This window comes from Lingula anatina, chromosome 10 (genome assembly GCF_051362555.1).
Source record: "Lingula anatina isolate TDL-2025a chromosome 10, LinAna3.0, whole genome shotgun sequence".
Taxonomy (NCBI): domain Eukaryota; kingdom Metazoa; phylum Brachiopoda; class Lingulata; order Lingulida; family Lingulidae; genus Lingula; species Lingula anatina.
This window is the reverse complement of record NC_141776.1, coordinates 11,862,701-11,887,826: the sequence shown is the minus strand read 5'-3', so window position 1 is coordinate 11,887,826 and position 25,126 is coordinate 11,862,701. Positions and strand designations below refer to the sequence as shown.

Genomic DNA, 25,126 nt, shown 5'->3' with positions numbered 1-25,126 from the left:
ATCATTCTAAGCAAGTCTAAGTATTAAATTGTGCAAGCAAACGTACATGGCCTTAAGGTGGTCCAAATTCTGTACCGAGTCCAGATATTTTTTAGCAAATTCAACAAAAGAAATAAGTAATAATTGTTTGTTTCTGCACCTAAAGCTGTAGATATAGTATTTGATTAACATATTTAGGACATTATACGAATCTTTATTATTTTCATTTTTGTCAAGAATTCCAAATATAAATGTTTTTTTCTCTAAAGTCATATTCAGCTTGTCTTTGATTACATTTAAAAAGGTTTCAGTTACAGAACAATCCCAAAGTACATGAATAATTGTCTCCGTCTCTTTCTCGCACCTTTTACAAAGGGGGGTGTTAACTAAACCAGTTTTTGCAAGATAACTATTTGTCGGTAATATATGTTGATTTATTTTATACTGGAACCATTTAAATTTAGGACTGATAGGAAGGTTGAAAGGCAGTTTATTTATTAGAGACCACTCTTTGTCATTAATATCAAACAATTTATTCCAATTTATTTTGCCCTTTGAAATAGAAGCATTCTTACTAAGAATTTTATAAAAATCTTGGCAGCCCTTCTTACTTTTAAAGAAGATACTTAAATACTCTGGGAGTTTAGGGAGCATTACTTCAGATTCGTTTATATCATGCAATTTCAAGTATCGCTTAATAATGCTTACCACCCCTTGATATTCTAGGAAGTTGGTCTGAATGCCATATCGCTTATTTATTTCTTCTTGTGAAAAAAAGGTAATTGTTTTAGTGTCTTTTATAAAGTCCCTTATTGTAGATATACCTTTATTAAACCAGTGCTTATAGTATATTACCTTACTGTCTACTTTTAGGGCTTCGTTATACCAGACAGGGGTGTCCAAAACGGGCTTGTTTTTCCCCCTTAACTTGTCTTCCTTAACCCTGAGTTCTTTCCATGCAAGTAACACATCCCCCCAGAACCGGTTTCTGCAAACTTTTAGACATTTATTCAAATACTCATTACCACCCACTGACAAAAGTTCAAAATTTAGATATTTAGCTACGATAATTTGCCATTTTTTCCTTTTTGTATAAATACGTCTAATCCATGTTAATTTTAGTGATGATATCAGTGAAGGCAAGTGTGTCATTTTGATACCACCTTCATCGTAATTTTTAATAATTATATCCCGCTTAACTTTATCGATCTTTGAGTTCCACAAAAAGTGGAAGAGGTCACTCTGAAGGTCATTGATAAACCTTTGACTAGGATTCGGTAAGGATATAAACAAGTGATGTTCCTCGACCCTGAAAATATAGGTAAAGACACTTCATTTGTCATATTCCCCTGTCTAGTTCCAGAGGTATTGCAGAAAATAGGAAATCTGGCGGCCATTTTGTTTTTTTGCAAATTAGACCATTAAAAACGCAAAATTTCGCTTGGGAACCGGGTAAATCGGATTCAGCATCCCAAAATTATGCTAATAAGCCTGGTTCCCAACTTTTACCCCAAAATGCCCCTACTATTCATCTTTTGTGGAAATCCCACTAGACTAACATGCATTGTTATACACTGAACAACATTCAAGAAACTCATCAATGACAAGGAGAATAAAGTCCTTTTAATTACATTCATTTTTCTTTCAACATGCAGTCATAGAATAATGAAATTTATTTTACCAGTTTAATCAATTACCCCATTCCTAAATATCTGACATAAATTAATAACTTTAAGTTACTAAAAAGCTTTAAATGTATTCTTAAAGGTCCAGCTCTAATCTAGATTTTAATTTATGTACTAGTATTACCAGCCATTATACACCAGCATCTGCAAAAACATTTCTAAACATTGCAACAGGATATATTTCTTCAAGTTCAAGCCTCACTTCTGGAGCAATGTTATCGTTAAACTCCCTTTTGACTATGCCTTCTGTGTTAGATTCCCTCTGTTCCTTTGTCTCATGTGCTACATCTTCAACTTGAATTTCCTCTTTGAAAGACTGAACTGAAGCCTCAGTCCCATGTGGTTTTTCCTTTCCCAAAGAGTGAAGTGAATCCCCAGTGTGAATCAATTCATGGCGTTTACGCTGATCTTTTACAATAAAGCTCTTTTCACAATACTGGCATTGGTATGGTGTTTCTCCACTGTGAGACCTTCCGTGCTGTATACATCTAGGTTTAAACTGAACACCCTTTTCACAGAATTTGCATTTGAATGGTTTTCCTCTTCTGTGAATCATTTCATGTTGTGTACAGCTACTTCTGACACTAAAACTCATATCACAATACTGGCATTTGAAGGGGTTTTCTCCATGGTGAGTCCTTTCGTGTTGTATACAACTCAGTGCGATACTAAATCTCTTTTCACAATATTGGCATTTGAATGGTTTTTTTCTCATTTGGTTCACTTCAGGTTGCATATCACTCTGATTAACATTAAACATCTTTTCAAAATACTGATATTTGAACGGTCTTGCTCCATGTTGGGTTATTATTTCAAGAGGCATGGTATATCTCTTCTGGACTATCATTTCAGAATCTATTGTATTGTGAATCTGAAAAAAAAAATAATATCAAAATTTTACATCATGTAAATGTATGTTGTTGCTAGACAAATAAGCTGTATCAGAATTCTTACCATGATTGTTCCATCTGCATTACACACAAAAATGTTTGCAAAAATTTTGAGTGAATGCGTGTTTAGAATTAACAAATTTTCAAAAAATAAAATCTCTGTGCATGAGTTGACAGGTAATATGAACTTTAAACCAGTCTGGCTAAATTGAGCAATATGCCACAATACAGTGCAATACACTTGTATTAATTATTTATTTATTTATTTATTGCGGTTCAAGTACATTTTTTACAATGACTATGACCTAACAGTATACATTATATAATCATATAACTAAAATTACAATAATAAACTATAAGTCCAGTCACAAGAAAACACAGAAAACGGTCATTCTCAACAAAATAAGGTGATAAAAAAGCAAAATATTTGACTAGATTATTGATGTCATTGATATAACTAACACACTGGCGCTACTTCTAATATTGTCGGGTCGACAGCCATGTTGGCTTGTGGCTCTTCTTGACAATATTACAGGCCAAGAAAAGCCACTAACCAACTTGGCGTCTGACCCAATGATAAAGAAAATGTGCAAATTTGTTAAGTTTTTAACTTTTATCAAGGCTATAATTATTTTGTAATATATTTCGCTCTCATATCAGCCAATTTTGTTTAGAATGACAGTTTCCGGTGTTTTCTTGTGACTGGACTTGTTTTTTCAAGCGTATTGCACTGTATGGCGGCGTATTGCACAATTTAGCCAGACCCACTTTAGACCAAAGGCTTTAGGCGCTCGCTAGCAGTGCAATCTAAAAGAGATATACGCAATTGATTACTACTTGATCATTTATAAATTCAAATTTTTGAAGATAGATACACAAAAGAAGATGAATTATCTATGTGGTTATCATTTATAAACCAACAAAATACAACAAAACTCTATGTTTACAGTAAAGAATTTGAAGCAGAGCAGCTAACATAGTTTTTCACACATTCCTACCCATCGTGTCAGCTGAACGTTCTTAATTCCCACTGACAAGATAAAGTAACCTAACATTTGCAGGTGTGACAGCTGACATATTTTTTCACACCTGTGCAGTTTACCTGTGTCATTCTGGAAAAGCCAGGTATGTGGACAAAAGGGCAAAGATATTGGATTGATAGTACCGGCCACTACATTTCACACCTCTACAACTTACCTCACTACTTCCGCAGCTGTATTTCATTGTAAAAATTTGACACTACTATCATGTTAACATATTCAAGTTTTCACCCACAGGACCAAATAATTCGACAACGTACCTCTGCTACGAACTGTTTTTGGGCTCTAGCAGCTGCTCTCTTCTTCCTTTCGACGACCGCATCATGCACACGTCCTGCAGGTAAGTCTCTCGTCGGCAGCGCTCTGGCATTTACTGTTGCATTTTGGTACTCCGAAAAATCGAATATACTGGGTACAGCATCATCTCTTAGTTTTCTTCGTGCTTTTCCACCACACAATTCAGCTTGCAGGTCACGTAAGAAGCATTCGGGCTCGAAGTGTTCACTACAAACCCTTGCGTGTTTTGACACTGAGCTTGGATTTTTGAACTTCAGAGAATTGAGCCAAAGTTTACGTTTTGCGGCATTTGCAGGCAGGACAAAATAGCAGATGTCTTTCTTTTCGTAACCAACATTACGGCACCCGGGTGCAACACAACTTTGCGGCATTTTGTTTCACTGACACCTGGATGTTTAGTCACCTACAGTATCTACATATACTGTCGGAAGCTACTCCGCTGGTTACGTCACTAGAAACTGACAAATCAGAATTTCCTCATCTAAATCTCCTGTTTTCTCTCTAAAACTTAAAAAGAACAATTTTTGACGTTGATTTAAAGTTTTATATTGTAAAAAAGAATAAAAGCAGCGAACGTTCTTCAGTGTTCCTAGAGCAAGTGATCCTTTAAAACAGCGGCGTTTGAAAATTTTCAACAACGACCGGTGGATGGCTTCACCCCTGTGTAAGTCCTTTTGTGTATTACCCAGTTGTTTCTGTTGGTAAATCTATCACAAAACCTGCATTTGCATTGTTGATCTCCAGTACGTGTATGGAATTCTCTGTACGTCTACTCCTGGCTCCACGGTCATACTCCCACGCCGGAAGTACACGACCCCTTTTTCGCGTGTCGTAATCAAAACAAGTGGCGACCAATGTCGGAGGCACATTCGGCTATCACTTTGATTGGGTATAAACCTACAACCTATGATGGACCTCGGCGTTAGGTTCTTAGGCAATAACGTGGGTGTGCGATTGGCAGCTGGTAAACGATTGTCTTTTTTATGTGAGGCTTGTCTTGCAGTATTATCTTTTGGGTGTTAGGTGTATCGTTGTTTTCATTTTCAAATTGCGGCGAAATTTTGCTGTGCTGTGTATTATTTCCTTGCCAGTGCTTGTGTTGAGAGGAGTTTTAAGAGAGAAACACATCGGTTAGGTAGTATTTTCGGTTAAGGGTTTATGCTTTAGAGCCACTTCTCGTACAGCGAGCTATTTGCGTATACTCATGTAGCGATTTGGGGTGAGTGCAGAAAAATCACCAGCCAGACCAGGAATCGAACCCGGGACCCCTCGCTTACAGGGCGAGTGCTCTTACCTACAGAGCTACCCGGCCGGTTCTACCTGCCCCTGGCACTACACTCCTCCCCCTCAAATGCCGAAAGACGCGAGCCCTATCTCGCAACACCGCTGCCACCATTGTAGCGATTTGGGGTGAGTGCAGAAAAACCACCAGCCAGACCAGGAATCGAACCCGGGACCCCTCGCTTACAGGGCGAGTGCTCTTACCTACTAAGCTACCCGGCCGGTTCTACCTGCCCCTGGCACTACACTCAGATGGTGTTTGACTGTATTCCTGTTTTTCTTCCAGCTGGTAGTAGTAATGGTAGTGGTGGTGTTTGGGGGGGGGGGGGGGGGGGATCAGCTCAGTAAATACATTAAATCTCACGATTGATCAGCAACTGGTTCCGTATAGAAACTGGTTCCGAAAATACATTGCTTGAGGTCACTAGGCCTAATTTCAAGGGGATTGAACTCCCATTTTGAAAGTACATGCATCAAGTAGAGCCAGAGATTTTGACACTTTGCCTGTTTTACACCAGAACATCTTAAGCAATAACATGTGCACACGTATATCACATTTTAATATAAAATATAACACAGATGCTAAGCTAACTTATGTCCTGATTTTGGAAACCCCTCTGATTTGCACACACAAACGGGGCAAAAGTAATTCTAGGCTGAGAGTTGCATGCTCATGTATATCTCTCTTCTCAATGTATACACACATACTTTTGACTTGGGAGTTCAACCCCCCCCCCCCCCCCCCCCCCCTTCACATTTATCTACTTCTATTCCAGACTGGTATCATATTTATAAAAATAATTCTGGTTGGGAGTTCAACCCCTTCTTTTTATTCCACATCTATTTAAGCCTGGTATGATATTTATAAAAAATAACTCTGGCTTAAGAGTTTAATCCCCTTCACTTTCATCCACTTGTCTTCCAGACTGATATGGTGTAGTATATAATATAAACAGTGTTCCGGTATGGGAGTGCAGGGCCTGTGGCAGTTACTGCAGACTGCAGGGAGACCTGTGACACTAGAGTCTCTGGAGGGACAGGTCCTAGCAGTGGGTATCCTTGAAAATTAACACAGGGATATATGGTGATACTTTAAGTTATAAAACTTTGCATAGGTTAATTAACTGATATCTCATTTATGATTGTGAACAAACAGAAATTTTGAAAGTTGTTCAGTATTTGGTATACATGAGAACGTTGATCCTGAAAATCTAAAGCAGATGTCATTTTTGTTCTTCTTTATATTCTTTTCTGCACATTTTGTTTTATCTGTAATTTAATTAATGAATTTATTGATAGATTTATCTTCTGCAGCAGTATGACTACCCAATTTTTTATTTTAAATCCACAAGTCCTAACAACAACAACAACATCAATAATAATAATATTAATAATAATAATAGATATTAAACATGTTCCATAGGCTAAGTAATAAAGTTAAAGTAACAATTATCATGATCATTATGATAATTGTATAAAAAGCAATAGTAGCAGTACCATAAGGTGCCTTGACTGCAGTCCACAGATGTGAGTATTTGGTTAAACCAGAGTGTGAAGGGGATGAGGGACAAACATGGCAGTCCTCTCCCTAATGCCCACCTCATCACGCTCTTCAACAGGATCTGTAAGCTGCTCTACTACAGGATAAAGCCTGTCTTTGTGTTTGATGGGGGTGTGCCTGCCCTGAAGAAGCAAACCCTGGTAAGTGATATATATATATGAATTCTGAAATTTATCCTGAATGGTAAAAAAGTGAAATAAATAAAAGCCTATTCAGCCATTGTATATTATGTAATTTGAAATACATAAAACAGAAGTGCCACTTATCTTATGAGTTGAAGTAACTGTCAGATTTATATTTTCTTTATAGAATGTGACCTTTAAATGACATGACTTGAGATGTTTGAAATATTAAAAATTGAAAAAAAAATTTTATCCCCAGGCTGCCAGGAGACAAAGAAAAGAACAGGCAGAAAAAGAAACTGGGAAAACATCACAAAAAATCCTCACAAATTTCCTGAAGAGACAAGCAGTTCAGGCAGCTATGGGGAGGGGAGGAGAGAAAGCCACTGTGCCAGAAATCCCTGCTAAGCCTTCCACTTCAAAAGAAGCTGACATGTACCAATTGCCACCTTTACCTGAACAAGACAGGTAGATTTTTATGGACCCATCAAGCAAAATTGGCCCAATACTAATTTCAAGTTAATTTTCTCAGGCTAAATAATGTGTGTGAAGTGAATTTTTGCTGATTTAACATAATATTGTTACATTTAGTGACATATTACACCTGTGGTCAAAACAGGAATTATTGTAGAGTGTCCCTTTATTTTATTGTTCTTTTTTATGATTTTTTACACATTGTTCTTCATTATTGTTTTTTACCCATTAAACTGTATTATCTTTAAGGGGTCTACAAAAGGTTATAGATTTTCAGGAGAGACAATTGCCAGGAGTTCTTGATGAACTTCAAAGAACCGCACTTGATGACAGTATGACAGTGTTTACATCCCCCCTCCCACTCTCTCTCTCTCTCTCTCTCGCCCTGTCTGTTACATTTATTTTGACATGCGTTTTAGTTCAGAAGCAGTAGAAGAAGAAGAACCTGATCCATGGGAAGAAAGGATGCTTCAGAGGGACATAATAATGGTGAGTGCCTAACTCTTAGGCTGCATTCACAACTAAAGTTGATCCGTGAACTAACTGATCCAAGGACCAAATATGGCTGACACACTTGAAAGTAGTCGCATAATCCCCTTATAGGCAGTAAATAGATTCCCCGTGAAAATTGAGAGGTAACCTTTGAAGCGAGTCTGCCATATTTGATTCCTGGATCCACAGATCAACTTTGGTTGTAAATGAGTAACAAAATAAAGATGATCAGTGCCTTCCTTTATAAATTTGAAGTCTTGTTTCTGTTAAGTTCAGGCTATACTGTTAATAGCATTTGTGAAATCTGCTGGATTAAACATCAATAATCATCTGCATTTTTTGATTAATATTCAACATTACAGAGTGAATATCAAGACTTTGGTAATGTTGACATTGACAGTGAGGAGTTCAGAAGTTTTCCTCCTGAAGTCCAACACGAGATACTGACAGAGATTAAAGAGACTAAGAAAAGAGTGGGTTGGTCACAGTTTGATGAATTACCACAGGTAAGTAGTGAAAGTCTTTAATAAATGGTTTTTAGTCTGTTTCTCTAAAGAGACCCACAGCTTGATGAATTATCAAAAACGTTTTGGATGCCTTTTGAAAAGTTTCTCATTCCCATTCTGAGTTCTCATAACAATATTATATTATTGTAAGTGTCCTGATTTTACCTGGAAAGCAATATCAGTTTGTATTATTATAAATTGTAAATTTTGTTATGTCTCTGTCTAATTATTTAGATGCTTGTAGTCACATTCCATGGCAATCAGACATCAGAAAATGTCAGATTGACATCAAGATGTATCTTTATCTCACAAATGTAATTAGTTTCTGACAGATAAAAATTTGTGATATGAACAATATATCGTCAACAATCTGTCATTCTGATGAAGTTATTTGTACCACCAGCGTTAGCGCTGGCGGTACACATGGTTTCGGTCCCGTCCGGATCGTTCCGCCGGCTCCGCCGGCTCCGTTGGCTCCGCCGGCTCCGCCGGACGGCTACCGTTACCGCTTCTCCTCCTAGGCGGTAAGGCCCCCCGTACCCATCTCTTGGATTTAGGTCACCTATAATCTCAACTCGTTCCACGTAAAATTTGGGCTTTGTCGGTATTGGGGTCTGGGTGTGGCACTCATTGAAATGCACCCTTGTCCAAAAATGGCAAAATTAAATGCTAATTATCTACCCTACGGAAGGGGTTATGGGAAAAATTTCTACAGAAGGCTTTCCAAAAGTCATATGTGTAGATTTCAAATATGCCCTTGGATTTGACCTTTGACCTTTACTTCAAGGTCAAACGGGCCAAAATTTTCAAAAAAATTAAATTTTTTACGAAAAAAATTTTTTTTGCCCTGTTATTCAGACACCACACAGACTTAACCAATAATATTATTGGAAAGCGTTACCCTTCAGGTCATCCTTCATCTCCGTGAATTTGGGGTCAATCAGTGCATTTTCACCGGAGAAGCGGCCATAAGATGGCGAAACTGAAAACTGTCTCTAATTCGGGAACCGTTAATGCTAGAGACCCATTCTTTTTTGCATTTTGTAGAGCATGTAAAGCCCAACACTGGAGGTGGTCTCCGTTTTTTTGTATTCCGTACGGTTTTCAAGTTATGCTGTATCAGAAAGTTCATATTGGTGGTGAAAGCAAAATGTGCAGTACGGTAATGGATAATAAATTTTGAACTCTGGAAAAATAAAACATAAGGCTTGGCAAAGCAGACAACTTGTGGTCAAAAATGACATTATTTCATCAAATTTGAACTTCTGGAACTTCAGAGCACCTCCCATTTCAAGAATTTTGACCAAAATGACCTTTGCTTTATTTTAATTAATTTTTGCTGTAGGAAATTTATGGCACATTAAGGTAATTCCAAAATTATAACATTTAGTCCCTTATATCTCCAAAACTGGCAGAGATAGGTCCATAGTTACTATTGAAGTTGAATAGGAAGTCATATACTGGCAATCTTACTGTGACCTTGAAATTGACCTTTGACCTACTTTTCACCATGAACTTTGCAAATTTTGCAAATTTTGCTTCCCTTTTATCTCCAAAACTGGCAGAGATAGGTCCATAGTTACTATTGAAGTTGAATAGGAAGTCATATACTGGCAATCTAAATGTGACCTTGAAATTGACCTTTGACCTACTTTTCACCATGAATTGAACTTTGCAAATTTTGCTTCCCTTTTATCTCCAAAACTGGCAGAGATAGGTCCATAGTTACTATTGAAGTTGAATAGGAAGTCTTATACTGGCAATCTAAATGTGACCTTGAAATTGACCTTTGACCTACTTTTCACCATGAATTGAACTTTGCAAATTTTGCTTCCCTTTTATCTCCAAAACTGGCAGAGATAGGTCCATAGTTTCTATTGAACTTGAATATGAAGTCAAATACTGACAATCTAAATGTGACCTTGAAATTGACCTTTGACCTACTTTTCACCTTGAACTGAACTTTGCAAATTTTGCTTCCCTTTTATCTCCAAAACTGGCAGAGATAGGTCCATAATTACTATTGAACTTGAATAGGTCGTCATATACTGGCAATCTTACTGTGACCTTGAAATTGACCTTTGACCTACTTTTCATCATGAACTGAACTTTGCAAATTTTGCTTCCCTTTTATCTCCAAAACTGGCAGAGATAGGTCCATAGTTTCTATTGAAGTTGAATAGGAAGTCATATACTGGCAATCTTACTGTTACCTTCAAATTGACCATTGACCTACTTTTCACCATGAATTGAACTTTGCAAATTTTGCTTCCCTTTTATCTCCAAAACTGGCAGAGATAGGTCCATAGTTATTATTGAAGTTGAATAGGAAGTCATATACTGGCAATCTAAATGTGACCTTGAAATTGACCTTTGACCTACTTTTCACCATAAATTGAACTTTGCAAATTTTGCTTCCCTTTTATCTCCAAAACTGGCAGAGATAGGTCCATAGTTACTATTGTATTGAATAGGAAGTCATATACCGGCAATCTTACTGTGACCTTCAAATTGACCTTTAACCTACTTTTCACCATGAATTGAACTTTGCAAATTTTGCTTCCCTTTTATCTCCAAAACTGGCAGAGATAGGTCCATAGTTACTATTGAAGTTGAATAGGAAGTGATACACTGGCAATCTAAATGTGACCTTAAAACTGACCTTTGACCTACTTTTCACCATGAACTGAACTTTGTTAATTTTGCTTCCTTTTTATCTCCAAATTTACGCTGTATCAAAAAGTACATATTGGTGGTGAAAGCAAAATGTGCAGTACGGTAATGGATAATTAATTTTGAACTCCAGAAAAACAAAACATAAGGCTTGGCAAAGCAGGCAACTTGTGGTCAAAAATGACATTGTTTCATCAAATTAGAACATCTGGAACCTCAGAGCACCTCCCATTTCAAGAATTTTGACCAAAATGACCTTTTCTTTATTTTGATTAATTTTTTCTGTAGGAAATTTATGGCACATTATGGTAACTCCAAAATTATAACATTTAGTCCCTTATATCTCCAAAACTGGCAGAGATAGGTCCATAGTTACTATTGAAGTTGAATAGGAAGTCATATACTGGCAATCTTACTGTGACCTTGAAATTGACCTTTGACCTACTTTTCACCATGAACTGAACTTTGCAAATTTTGCTTCCCTTTTATCTCCAAAACTGGCAGAGATAGGTCCATAGTTACTATTGAACTTGAATATGAAGTCATATACTGACAATCTAAATGTGACCTTGAAATTGACCTTTGACCTACTTTTCACCATGAACTGAACTTTGCAAATTTTGCTTCCCTTTTATCTCCAAAACTGGCAGAGATAGGTCCATAATTACTATTGAACTTGAATGGGAAGTCATATACTGGCAATCTTACTGTGACCTTGAAATTGACCTTTGACCTACTTTTCATCACATGAACTTTGCAAATTTTGCTTCCCTTTTATCTCCAAAACTGGCAGAGATAGGTCCATAGTTACTATTGAGGTTGAATAGGAAGTCATATACTGGCAATCTTACTGTGACCTTGAAATTGACCTTTGACCTACTTTTCACCATAAATTGAACTTTGCAAACTTTGCTTCCCTTTTATCTCCAAAACTGGCAGAGATAGGTCCATAGTTACTGTTGTATTGAATAGGAAGTCATACTGGCAATCTGAATGTGACCTTGAAATTGACCTTTGACCTACTTTTCACCATGAACTGAACTTTGCAAATTTTGCTTCCCTTTCATCTCCAAATTTACGCTGTATCAAAAAGTACATATTGGTGGTGAAAGCAAAATGTGCAGTACGGTAATGGATAATTAATTTTGAACTCCAGAAAAATAAAACATAAGGCTTGGCAAAGCAGGCAACTTATGGTCAAAAATGACATTATTTCATCAAATTAGAACATCTGGAACTTCAGAGCACCTCCCATTTCAAGAATTTTGACCAAAATGACCTTTTCTTTATTTTAATTAATTTTTTCTGTAGGAAATTTATGGCACATTATGGTAACTGCAAAATTATAACATTTAGTCCCTTATATCTCCAAAACTGGCTGAGATAGGTCCATAGTTACTATTGAAGTTGAATAGAAAGTCATATACTGACCATTTTTAATTATATTTTTTTGTATATTTTGAGAACTCCTGTTGATTGCATTTTATAGAGCTTGTCAAGCACAAGACTGGTGATGGTGTCCCTTTTTGGAGGGGGGGGGGTCCATACGAATGCGCTTACTCCAGCTGGTGGTACAATATCCGGAGGCGGTATCGCCTCTCTGATCCTCTAGTTCAACTTTGTACAATGTCAGCCATACATTTCTCTTTTTGCATAATGCTTAGGACTCTGATCAGTTCTCTGGCTTCCAAATAGCTAAGATTGTCCGTCAGAACAAGCTGTCACAACGCATCGAAGATGTCCGCAAAGAAATGAACCATCAGGCACTGGGCAGTATGGGTCCCAGCCTGACCCAAGGTCACCCTGTGACCCAAATCACCTCACATCGCATTGTATCCGAGGACACGTCTCATGCCATTCTCATTAAAGGATTATCCAATCAGAAACCATCTGCTGAGACTGCTGGGACTTCTTCTTCCAATATGGCGGATGTTTACAGTGTTGATGACTTTGGTACTCTATCAGATGAGTCCGATTTCGAGGAAGAACCTTTAATGCTCCAGCTGAAAAGGAAAACTGAATATTTGGGCAAAACTGAGCAGAAAGTTTCACTGATTGATTTAACAAAGAAAGTAGAAACCAGAGAGGAGTGCATTGTGATTGATGATGAGGGAGACATGCCAATTCCTTATAATACTGGCTCAGGGAGAAGGACTGCAGAAAAAAACTCTACAGTGGAAGCAATTCAGTCCTCTGCTTTGATGGATCTCACATCAAGCACTTCTCTTTCAGACAGCACACTATCCAGTAAAAACACCAGGAATAATGATCTTTTTCTGGACCAAAGTGAAGCAAATAAAACAGAATCTATCAGCATAAATGAACCAGTAAAACAAAGTAACTATATGACAGTTGATAATAACCTATCAGAAAAACATGTGAAAGTTAAAGATGGGAAAGAACAATCTAAAAGAGAGATCATTGGGCCAGTTCACAAAACCAGAAACGACTCTGGTGAGTCAGACTGTGTTGATTTAACTGTGAACAATAGCAATGCTGATGAAAATGGTGGTCATAGAATTTTGGAGAAGCATCATGAGGTGTCTGCACATGTAAAATCTACTTGTGATTCTGAGAAAAGTGTTACTGTAACAGCACAGGGAGAAGCAGATTTTAGGACTGAAAAGGGAGGGTTTGTTTTGGTTGATGCAGAAGAGGAAGACAAGAAAAGTGAAGATGTTTATCCCCAGATTCCCATAGGTCAGTCACAGACTTCACTCTCAGATCAGTTGTTTAATGAATATGACAACAAAGTTGAAGCCTCAAAAACTTCACCAGCTGATAAATCAGGGCACAATCAAAAGGTCCAGTTAAAGGATCAGCCTGTCTTGGACAACACCCCTGGTGTCAGTTTCACAGGTCCCAGCACTGGGACAAGGACTGTGCCAAATTCAACAATAAATGCCACAGCGTCTGGAAAATCAATAAATGGCCTCTCCTCTGAAGTGATTACAGAAGCCACTGAAGATATTGACACCTGTGCTGAAGCCACATTGGAAACTGAAAAGAAAAGAAAGCATGATAATGGTGATGGTGATGCTCCCATTTCAAGCGTGCCAGAAAAGAAGATAAAAGTTGAAAGCTGTCTGTCAGGTACAGTGGAATAACATACCTGGGTTTACTAACACTCTAAATTTTACCCATATGCTGAACACTTTCCAATTTTTTATGAGCAAAAGTATATTGGTGAAAAAAGATAAATTGTTAATTTTGAGGTGTTTCTGAATTTGAAGAGACTTTTAAATTAAATGTGCTTTCAGCGCAAGATTGAACTGTTGATGCACATGAGCTATATCCGTTTTATTTTCATGAACAGATTTTTATTTTTTTATTAAAAGATAACAAGAAAGATACAATAGCAATAACAATCGACCCCAGTGCACCACCCCCTGATGAGGATGACCTGTTTCCAGCGAGTATATTTACAACGGTAAAGACACCAGCACCAACATTCCAATCAACTGACAGGGAAGTAGAAGACTGGAAAATACGGGAAGAGCACTTGGACAGTGTGAATGCAAATCAGGGCTCTCACTTTTCACAGGTATTGGTAAAGGCATTTAAAAGCAAAAAAGTGGAGCTAAGAATTAGTCCATATTTTTTAGAGCAAGGAAGGACTGTTCATGGAATATGATTATAATGTATTATATAAGAAATTATTTACATTGGCATGATATATATCGGTGCTTTTATAATGCAAATACTGAGTTTTAGTCATAATGAAAATGATAACAATTTTAGGTATTATTATTTTATTATTCTTTTTATTTATTGATAGGCTGAGTTGGAAGATTTGGACCAAGAGCTGATATTTGAGGAGAGAAACCTGAGGAAGACCAAAGGACAACAGGAGAGACTGGCAGCTACAGTGACAGAGAAGATGCAAGCAGAGGCACAGGTGATTGTTGGCTGCTTTGATGACCGCTAGTGTGTGTGTGTGTATGTGCACGTGTGTGAAAATAATAAAAAAATAAATCTGCTAATATGTATATGAAAATTATGTATCAGAAATGGTATTCTGTCTGTGTGTGTGTGTGCATGCGCGCATGTGTGTGTGCATGAGAGAGAGAAAGATCATGAAAGACGAAGGAAAAAGCAAGAGCTATTAACAACACAAGCAATGTAAAAACTGCTGCATATTAAATAGAAGTAGGTGTGTTAGTTGCTTGGTGGAATAGGAGATTCTATCATAAAACAAAGTTTAACTATTCTGAAGCAAGTTTCCATGCATTGTGCACAATGTTGGGAGCCAACAAAAAGAATGACCATGACAGATATTTAGTATTTTCTATGAATACAGAACTATTTTCCATTTACTAACTTCATTTCTATTGTAATATATTTAGTATATGTTTTATTACAGGAACTCCTTCAACTGTTTGGAATCCCCTATGTAGTGAGCCCCATGGAGGCCGAGGCCCAGTGCGCCCAGCTTGACCAGCTAAACTTGACCAGCGGGTCCATCACGGATGACAGCGACATCTGGCTGTTTGGTGGACGCAGGGTCTACAAGAACTTTTTCAACCAGAACAAGCATGTTGAGAGATATAAGATTGAGGATATAGAAAAACATGTTGGTAAGACTTATATGGGGTGTGAAAGAACCTTATGCTTGAACAAAAGGACAAAAAAAGAATTAAGATGATAATAAGGGGTGTCTTATGAAGTTTTATTTATAATTTATGTTTTTAAAATAATTATAGATGCTCTATAAACATTGTATTCAACTAAACTTTAGGATAAATTTGAATTTGATTTTTAAAGATAAAGGACTTATAACATATTTTAAGCCAATTCGGATTATATTACATTTACCACTTATGGCCCAGTCACAATGTCGGCGATCTGTCGGGGATTAGTTTTGGCCGGGGGTCGTCATAGGTCATCGGAGATTATGTCTGGGATGCCCAAAATGGGTGAAAAATCTTGCGAGCAATCTTAAAATTTTAAGTTCAAAGTTGGGGACCGCAACGGGTGTGGCGATGTCTAAAAAATCTGCGACAACCTGGAGACAAGTCCGGAGAGCGCCTCCAACGGGTGCAAAATCGTGAGATCTGTCTCAAGATTTTGTTCAAATTTCCCGGGTTTTACCCATCCCTGACGCATCGCAACTGATTTGTGACTGGCCACTTAGCTGAAATACACCACAATAGAATGAACTTACTGAAATCTTTTACAATGATCTTAGGTCTGGATCGTAGGCGGTGTATCTGTGTGGCGCTGGTATGTGGCAGTGATTACACTGAAGGCCTACAGGGGGCAGGACCTGTCACTGCCATGGAGATCCTGAGTGAATTTCCTGGAGAAGATGTGGATGCTTTGGTTGCCTTCAGGTAATTGATTTTATGTAGATTTTATTATTCAGTGAATCAATCATCACACAGTCTCATTACCAAAGTTGGCCAAACTGAGGGCTTAAACTGAAGAAAACTAAGTATAGATAGTTTGTTATCTTTTCAAAAAGATAAATTAACAAATTCAACATAATAAATTAATGAAAAATCAATATAAATAAATGAGTGAGCTAGTAAATAAAAAATTTATAGATACACTAATGATATGAATAAGATTTGGAATAAAAATTATAAAAAAATTAAAAATCACGATGAGAAATATATTTGATGGGAGTTGATTGGAAGCTGGTGTGTTTTTTCTAATTGAAACCCTCTTTTTAATTGTTTTGAAATGTTTAGGGAGTGGTGGCAGGCAGTACAAAATCGGCCAAAACCTTCAGCTGGTGAAAGTAAGACAAAAAGCAAGCTGAAGAAACTTCAAATTAGAGCAGGTAAAAGAAATAAAGATTTACCTTATTGTTTTCTTCTTGAATTATATTGTTTGATGAGTCTGGGTAACTGATAGCTAAATTTTCTGCATACCAACCATACACCAATTACTGCACTTGTATACCAGCCATACTTGTATACCAGCCATACTTGTATACCAGCCATACTTGTATACCAGCCATACTTGCAAACTCATGCATGCACATAAACAGGTAAACAGAGACACTGGCATCCATTCTCTCTCTCTCTCTCTCTCTCTCTCTCTCCACACACTCACAGAGATAGGGCACTATTTCTAGCTCTATTTCTCTTTCATACACTCACACATGCACCTCTCTCACAAAAAAAAAAGAAAAGAAAAACAGTGGCACATTTAAACACAGGTATTTAGGTTCACTATCTCTGATTAGAAAACATGTTTGTCAACCTCCAGGTTTCCCCAGTTCAACCGTGATCGAGGCTTACCTTCAGCCCACAGTAGAGGATTCCAGAGAACGCTTCAGTTGGGGACGACCTGACCTTGACCTACTTAGAGAATATCCTTTTGCTTCGATATGCAATAATGTTTTTAAATTAGTAATTATTGATAGCAAAAGGTGTTTTTATTTCTTTCTTTCTTTCTTTCTTTCTTTCTTTCTTTCTTTCAAATTGCCTGCTTACCTGGTAAAAATAATCAAATTTGTGAAATTTTTTTTTTTACCAATATTGCCCTTGTGTGTAATTAGGTCATGTTTTTAGTCAAGTAAGGCCAACCGTACTTTCTCCTAATAGGACCCATCTTAGTAGACTGGCTGATAATGATTAGCTCACAGAAACCATCAATTCCAAGTTTTTTTTCTTTTTCTTTCTCTTGTTTAATCTTTCTATCATTGCTTTTGAGTGCAATAAAATAACTTTTCTTTGTTGGGTTAATCAGTATGAAAATGAATATAAAATAAATAATATAAGTATGGTATGTACTGCTGATATTTACAGCTGGACATAGGAGGATACTGTTTAATATGTTAAAATCTTTGACTGAGTGTGCCACATTTGGGTCCGAGAGGTGTGGCTGGACCAGAAAGAAGGTGGATGAAATGCTGCTCCCTGTGATGAAACAATTAAATAACACCACTGTGAGTAAAGACTCTCTACTGTTTTAAAACTTAATTGGTGTCTCACATTTAAAAAAATCTTCAAAGGTTTCATTGTCAAATTTATTTTATTAACTGAGAATTTGTTTATGGTTGAAAATGTCAGTAGTCTTAATTTTGATTGCACTCTTTTTACTAAGCTTTTATACCTTCATTTTACTTTATATTTTACAATTTAAAAAAAAATTTTCTTGTTATATTTATTTCCTGACTGAATCTCTTAAAAAGTTCTCCTTCAAGCAGCTTTCTGATTAAATATGAATATCATGGTGCTTACAAAAATTATTTAAATTGTATTATGTTTTCATTCAGAGCCAAAACAGGCTGGATAAATACTTCACTGTGGATTTGTCTGAGAAGAGGACTGTAAAGAGCAAAAGATTAGCCAGGGCCATTGACTTGTTTCACAACCCCTCACAAGCAGACAAGGAAGATAAATCAGGCAAAAGCAATGGAAAGACCAAAGGCAAGAAGAAAATGAAGAATGAAAGTAGGTCAAGGTCTGAGAAAGGTCAAAGAACTTCTACAGGTCAGAGTTCTAAATCTAAGGGAGTGAAAGAATCCCCAGAACATGAACTTAATTTTTCAGAGCCGAGTTCGGAAGAGGATGAGGAGGACAAAGCAAAATTGACTGCAAAAAACAGAAAAATTGACAACAAACAAATTCAAGCCAAGGAAAAGGGACAGAATGTGCAATCTACAAGCAGTGTCAAAGGTAGCAGTAGTAGTAGTACTGTATTACCTCAGAAAAAGTCCAAAGGTAAAAGTGACAGTATGACGAAAAGTAAGAAAACATCCAATAAATCCTGCAAAAAGCAGAAAAATAAAAGTATTGTGCCATCACTGGAAAGGAGAACCGGCCCTTCTAGAACCTCTAAAGCTAAGGCTACTGGAAAGATTGAATCTTTGCAGTTGTCAGAGTCTGATAGTTCTCAATCAGATTGATTTTTTACCCTCAGTAAATTTGAATTTTGTTGTTACAGATTAAGGTAAATGATTTTTCCCAATGGAAATTCTTTATGGGAATCAATAAAGCAATAAAACATGACAAATAATAGTGATTATGATAAAATATGTAAAAGACAAATGGGTTTGTAAGTGATTTATAGCATGAGCTTCAGTATATTATGTTTTGTATTTTTCTGATAGCTGGGAAATTAACTGTGGCCAGTACTGTATATGACACATTTGAGTAAGTGTTGTTGCATGAATTTCGGTCCATGATGTAGTATATGATATACCTTGCATTTTTCCTTGTAATGACAGTAACATGTGTTTTTGAATCATTTATATTTTTCCACTGTCAATCATTATGTAGAGGATAGCTTGTGTGGCAGCCCGGGTCCGACTAGACAATATTGTAAAATTATTTATTTAAAAAGATTGCTTCAAAATCGAATTGAAATTTATTTATTAAGACAAGTTGGTATATTTTACCAATTTTGTGATTTGAACTGGTGGTCTTTCTCATATTTTTATTATTCCATATGCTATATTGTATCCCTTTATGCTGAAAGAATATTTACAACTGTTGCATAAATTATTTTGAAATTTACATATGATTGTGTCAGTGTTTTATTATGTCTATAATTGTAAAATTATCATTATTATAAATTTATAATTAGGAATTTTAAAATCACATTTATTGTCATTGCCACACTTTTTGAAATTAGACATTGTTTATTAATTTTCTTATTTTTGTAATACACAAACACATTAGAAATACTTTTATTTTCATAAGTGTCTTCACCATGCTTAAGGTTAACAATCTCTAGAGCACTGTGCTAAAAACACTAAACCACTGGTCTTTGATGTGTTACCAGAAAGAAAACAGAAACAAAGTTTTTAATTGTTTGCATTTACACCAGATCCAAAAGAAAAAAAAAAAGAAAAAAACTTTCTTTTAATTGAAGAATAATGTAAAGTCACAGTTGGGCTACATATTACATACCATTTGGTTGTGTAATATTCATTTTCTTCTGACCTGTTAAATCACTGCCTTGGGCCAGTGGTTTCTTATGCAGTCACGTACCTTGCCTGCCTAAACTAATATTTAAAACTATCTGGCTTTACCACAAAGACAGCTACAAGTTAAGTAATACCTATATTTTAAAATAACTTGTTCATGATACATTACACGGTGAATTAAAACGTGGCAAATGCGGTAGAGTAGTGGTCAATGGACCGAGAAAATGACCAATTGACCATGACAGTCACTCTGACTACGGGATATTTCTTTGCCCCAGGCTACTGTTACAGTAGTACTTATAACTTTGTAGTTCTACTGAAATTTGAAGGGTCTCATACAAACTGAAATGCATAACTGAAAGGCTAACAGAGATTATTTGCGTAGGCATGTGAAAAAATGTTGAACAGTAATTTTTGGCTTAATATAGCTATGTATTTTCATGATTATTTGGACTGAAACCTCACTCTAAATGTACCAACATGTATCCTTGTGCCTACCTGATTCTAAGAGGTATTCTTATAACAAGTGGGGACTTTCTTTATGGAGTCACAGAATTCTGAGATTGTAAATTAAAATCTGACAGATGCCGAGATTTATCAATTTGAAGATTTAATGTGTGGTCCAATGCCAAATTTGTACAGATTTTGTATTATCTGCTTATTTATTTCCTTAGTCTACTAAAAGGTTGTGATAAGTTATAAAAGTTCCATGTTTTGTTTGAGATCTTAATAAAAACTACTGAAACAGACTTCTTATACACCTGTGGGTTTTGCATGCTGAGCATGGATGTGTATTTACAATAATAATATTTATTTTTGATGGACCCGTCCTGTACAGTTATTTGACTCCCAGACATTTGATCTCATTTGGTTTTCATTCTATGCCTGATTTGCTGACCAGTGGGCAGTTTATTTAATTGAAGAATAATATTTTACCTAAACAAAATGCTTTCTTCTTTGCCTATATACGTATTCATGCTGCAGATTGTGCTGTGTTAATGAATGTTTTAAATTTTAATAGGATTCTGAAATTATGAAATTGAGAATATTAAGAAATGCAGAGAAATGTATCTTAAGTTTGGAATATTTAGTGATACTTTATTTTGAAAAGACATTTCTGTTTATAGACATTGGTTTCAATGTCATGTGGCTTGAATTATGTACGTATGAATAATCACTGACAGATCTAAGATTTTGGTAGGTGGGAGGGAGGTCACAATGATATACAAAAATATAACATTTTTGGAAGAAAACAATTTTACAATTATGTAGGGCATGTTGATAAAAACGCCTGGTTTTGTCTTGTTTTGATTACGAGTTGTACTTTTTTTTGTTTGAGGGTGGGGAAGGGGTCCTCTGAAACTGAAGAGGGGGGCATGTGCCACTCGGCTGATGAGTTTCACATTGGTAAGTATTTTATAAATGTTTTGTTAATTCAGCTTTCCTGTCAACAGCAGAAATATTTCTACACCTGTTTATAATTGATCACTGACCAAATACAAAGAGTTTCGTAGTGAAAAACATATTTAGGGGATGATTTAATCCCTAGATAGCAGATCAAATTTAATGGTATCACAATTTACCCAGTTTTGTGAATTTAAAGATTGATCTAAAGCTGATTCAGTTACCATAAAATATTATGCAAATTATTATTGTCAGGAAAGGAGCAGCACCTATTAAATTTATGAATAATGAGTTTTTCATGTTGGACGTCACTTCTCCACTGGAGAGAAATGTAACAAGTGACTGTTTTAAGAATTAAATGCTTTTTCTTCTTGAATGTTATTCTTGAATTGTGACATTTGTGAAAGGCATGTGAATAGAAGTGTGTCTCTTTCAAGCTGACCACGCAAGCATATCCCTAGCTGCATGTAATTGAAAAGTATGACTCCGTTTCATGCTTTAACGACTCTCTTTCATAACAGCAATAATAAACCCTGGCGATTTGTATACAAATATTATATGTGTAATTGCTATTCACAGCATGTTTGGTTTATGTTTCCTTTCAGCAGACGACAATGCTGGTTGCTATGGTAACTGGGATATGGACAAATGAAGAAAAGGTGGCAGTAGTGCACTTGTAGCTGTGGTCAGTAGAGTGGAATAGAACTGGTTACCCCATATCGACACACGAGGCAGACGGATCACCGGAGTAAAATATATCAACTGATTTTCTCTCATAAAGGTAAGTGACACTTGTAGTTTTAAATGGATATAGTTTTGTAATGTTTAAGTTTGAATTTTATTTTAATTTTGTGAGTTATCAGTTCTGAAAATTTGATAATGTGAATAAGTTTTGTCACAATCTCAGGAAGATGATAATTTCAACACTGCTAGGGGTTGTAATACGTACAGCATACTGGACTTTTTGCTTGAGTAATGAAAGGTTTTTTTTAAAGCTAAGTGATTCTTAACAGTGCCTAAACCCCTTTCTTATAAATAAATAAGGCTTCCATGTAAATTATAATACAAATGTGTCCACACTTAGCCATGAATGCTTGAGGGGGGGGGGGGGCATTTTGATGTGAGGTAAAGATGAGGGTGTTCCTAGATTTTTAAGAAATGTAATTAGATTCAAAATGATTTTTTAATTCTTGTTAGTTATACTTAATTTTCTAAGACTACCTGTAGATATAAATTCACTATATATATATATGTATATATATTGCAATAAGGAATTGAACAAGCCTGAGTATAAATGCCAAGATATTTGCAGTTCAACTCCTAAAATAACAAGCAGTGCCAATGTTCCATTCATTTACTATTTTACTTGGTGATTTTGACTTTCATGGCACATGTTATAAATAAATGAAATACCACCTAGACGGAAACTTGACACATGTAACGTCTAAACAGGAATTTGAGTGTTTGGGAGGAGGGATCAGTTCTAGGAGAAGGTTATGAATTTTTTCTTTGATATACATGTAAGTTGGGGCATTGAGGATTTTTTAATGTGGTTTTTATAGTGTGAGGATGATGTTCATTTATCACGGATTGTTAGCATTGAAATTCAAAGAAGTTTATATATTGGATAAAGTAAAGGGGGGTATGTTATTGTAAAGTGATTAGAGATTTAAAGGCTAAGAAATCTTTTTTCTTGCTGTGCATACATGTACATTGTGGGTTTATGTCTCGACTTCTTAGAAATCTGATTTGTACCATTAGGGTAGACTCCTAATTATTTTCATTTTCTTTCTGTCTTTTTAAAATGGGTTTGAAAATCATAATTACATATGATTTAGCATCAAATACAAGCAGTTTGAGAAAACACATATACACAGTTTACTTGTAATTGTCAATGATCATTTTGTAGATAATTTTTTTTCATTTTTTCAAAAGAATTGTAACTCTTCATAAAGTTCTTTTTTTTTACATTATTAAAATTTGCAATATATTCAATTGCTACTTTGATAGAAAATATATAATATCACCGCAGTCATATAGTGTGAGTGTGAATTATATGTAGCTTATTATAGGCTATAAGTTGACTTTGGACTCTCATGATTTCTGAAAGAGAAAGGGACAGACAGAGTAAACAGTCTGTGAACTAAATTTGGCAATACTGGGGGATTTGAGTCGAATGTTTCTGTGTGTGTGTGTGTGTGTGTGTGTGTGTGTATGTGTTTGCGGAAAATTTTGGTTTTTGTTGAAAAAAGGAAAGGGCTGTAAGTCGTGGGCTCTGCTCTTATACATATAACTGTTGTACATGTATGCATTGAGTAGCCATTGTAAAGCTATTGTTACAAAAACTCAGAAAGGAGAAGAGGTCATTTTGGGTATGTTTTTAGGTGAACAAGAGACAAAAACATTGATATTTCATTTCATAAAGTGAGCAAATATTTTTGAACCTTACTCTTAGAACATACAGGGATTGCAAAACGTATTTTGGCCTGAAGGAAAAATGATGTAGAAAGTGCCAAATAGACACCCTGAGCTTCAGAGATAACTTGACACTAACCTCTTCACTATAGCCTATCTTCATCGTGTCAAGTTAGAGGTAACTTGTGAAGAGGTTAGTGTCGGTGCAAATAGATGGAAACTTTTTGTTTTAACAAGTTTTCTTATAACAAATTATTTTCTGACAGTATTAAAACTGCAATATTTTTTAAAGTTCTGATAAAAACATTTTTCACACGTAAATTGACTCAGAAAAAAAAGAAGAAAAAACTTGAGTAGAAAGACACCTCTCGTTTCAAGTCAATATTTAATTGCCCTATTTTACTTGACTTTTACAGATGAAGACAGTTTTTATGCAGCAAATTATCTCATATATCCAGTCAACAACATGATACGATGTGATAAAGACATTTAGGTTAAGACGCTACCATTGCTGAAAGGTCTTGAGCTTTATTTATTCATTTGTAACCAGGGACATAGACAAGATGATCTTGAGGGGTGTTTGATTTTGAAACCACCTCAGTAACTGTTAGTGCTACCGAATCTGATCTCTTCCTGTAGTTTCTCATGCAGTCCCATAAAGCTTAAGATATCAGCCTTCCATTGGTAATATTTTAATATTTTTTCTCACAAAAAAGCATCTTTAGTATTTGAAATCCCACTCAGTGAGGGTTTGATCCCCCCCCCCCCCCCCAAACTTTCAAAACTGCCTTGGAAACCGCCCGGGGTGCATATTATGCAGCATTACAAGTGATAAGTAGTTACATGATATTAAACCAATGACGGGCTTTACTATGTACAGAAACAGGTGTGTGCGTAGAGCAGCTCATTGAGGTTACGTTTGTTTTCATGTGTTACTTGCGTGATAGCAATGTTAAAAAATTTTAAGATCTATACTGATATCTTGTACTTCTAGGGTCCTTTTTACAGCAATAAAGAATTGACTGGGTTTTGGAAGTCAAAGGAAGGATTCTGTCACACATTTTCTATATGCTACATGTTGAAGGTGAGATTTTCTTTATTTATTAAATCTGTTACAGGGTAATGGCTCCATCTTTTCAATTGGGGAAAAATCAATCTTTCCTATACATAACTTTGGAATCATTAAAAAACATACTCTTTATAGCAGTATTGGTACTTTTACTATATAGAACTGAACGATTTGGTAGAGTGCCTTTCAATTTTGTTGCTACAACTTAATAGTATTGTTGTTATTTGAATAATTTATGACTTCAAAAAATACACTATATGCAAATTTCACAATTTTCCCAATTGAAAACATCCAGTCATTACTGAAGTTATAATGCCATTACCCTTCAAACTCTCTTTCTCATACTTGAATGCA

At 35.9% G+C, this 25,126-nt stretch overlaps 2 protein-coding genes across 6 annotated transcripts; one reads left to right on the top strand and one right to left on the bottom strand.

Annotated features, from left to right (window-relative positions):
* Positions 1-1,580: 1,580 nt before the first annotated feature.
* On the bottom strand, positions 1,581-4,706 carry LOC106181367 (uncharacterized). The gene is made up of 2 exons (XM_013565738.2): positions 3,855-4,706; positions 1,581-2,535 (listed from the first exon to the last, which is right to left on the bottom strand). Exons 1-2 carry the CDS (start codon positions 4,260-4,262, stop codon positions 1,795-1,797), a joined length of 1,149 nt encoding a protein of 382 aa, XP_013421192.2. The 5' UTR covers positions 4,263-4,706; the 3' UTR covers positions 1,581-1,794.
* A 15-nt stretch (positions 4,707-4,721) lies between these two features.
* Positions 4,722-24,787, top strand: LOC106181342 (DNA excision repair protein ERCC-5). Of its 5 annotated transcripts, XM_086997155.1 has the most exons (18): positions 4,901-5,026; positions 6,098-6,225; positions 6,698-6,873; positions 7,115-7,323; positions 7,749-7,818; positions 8,184-8,327; positions 12,665-14,093; positions 14,339-14,544; positions 14,779-14,898; positions 15,364-15,577; positions 16,189-16,333; positions 16,694-16,785; positions 17,217-17,321; positions 17,816-17,898; positions 18,229-18,406; positions 21,224-21,291; positions 21,894-22,069; positions 24,698-24,787. In XM_086997155.1, exons 2-17 carry the CDS (start codon positions 6,138-6,140, stop codon positions 21,966-21,968), a joined length of 3,402 nt encoding a protein of 1,133 aa, XP_086853281.1. In that variant the 5' UTR covers positions 4,901-5,026; positions 6,098-6,137; the 3' UTR covers positions 21,969-22,069; positions 24,698-24,787. The 5 variants fall into 5 exon arrangements, with proteins under 5 accessions (XP_086853278.1, XP_086853280.1, XP_086853279.1 ...); XM_086997152.1 differs by lacking the exons at positions 4,901-5,026; positions 21,224-21,291; positions 21,894-22,069; positions 24,698-24,787 and adding an exon at positions 4,722-4,855 and having other exon boundaries at positions 18,229-20,633; XM_086997154.1 differs by lacking the exons at positions 4,901-5,026; positions 21,224-21,291; positions 21,894-22,069; positions 24,698-24,787 and adding an exon at positions 4,740-4,833 and having other exon boundaries at positions 18,229-20,633.
* The last annotated feature ends 339 nt before the right edge of the window (positions 24,788-25,126 follow it).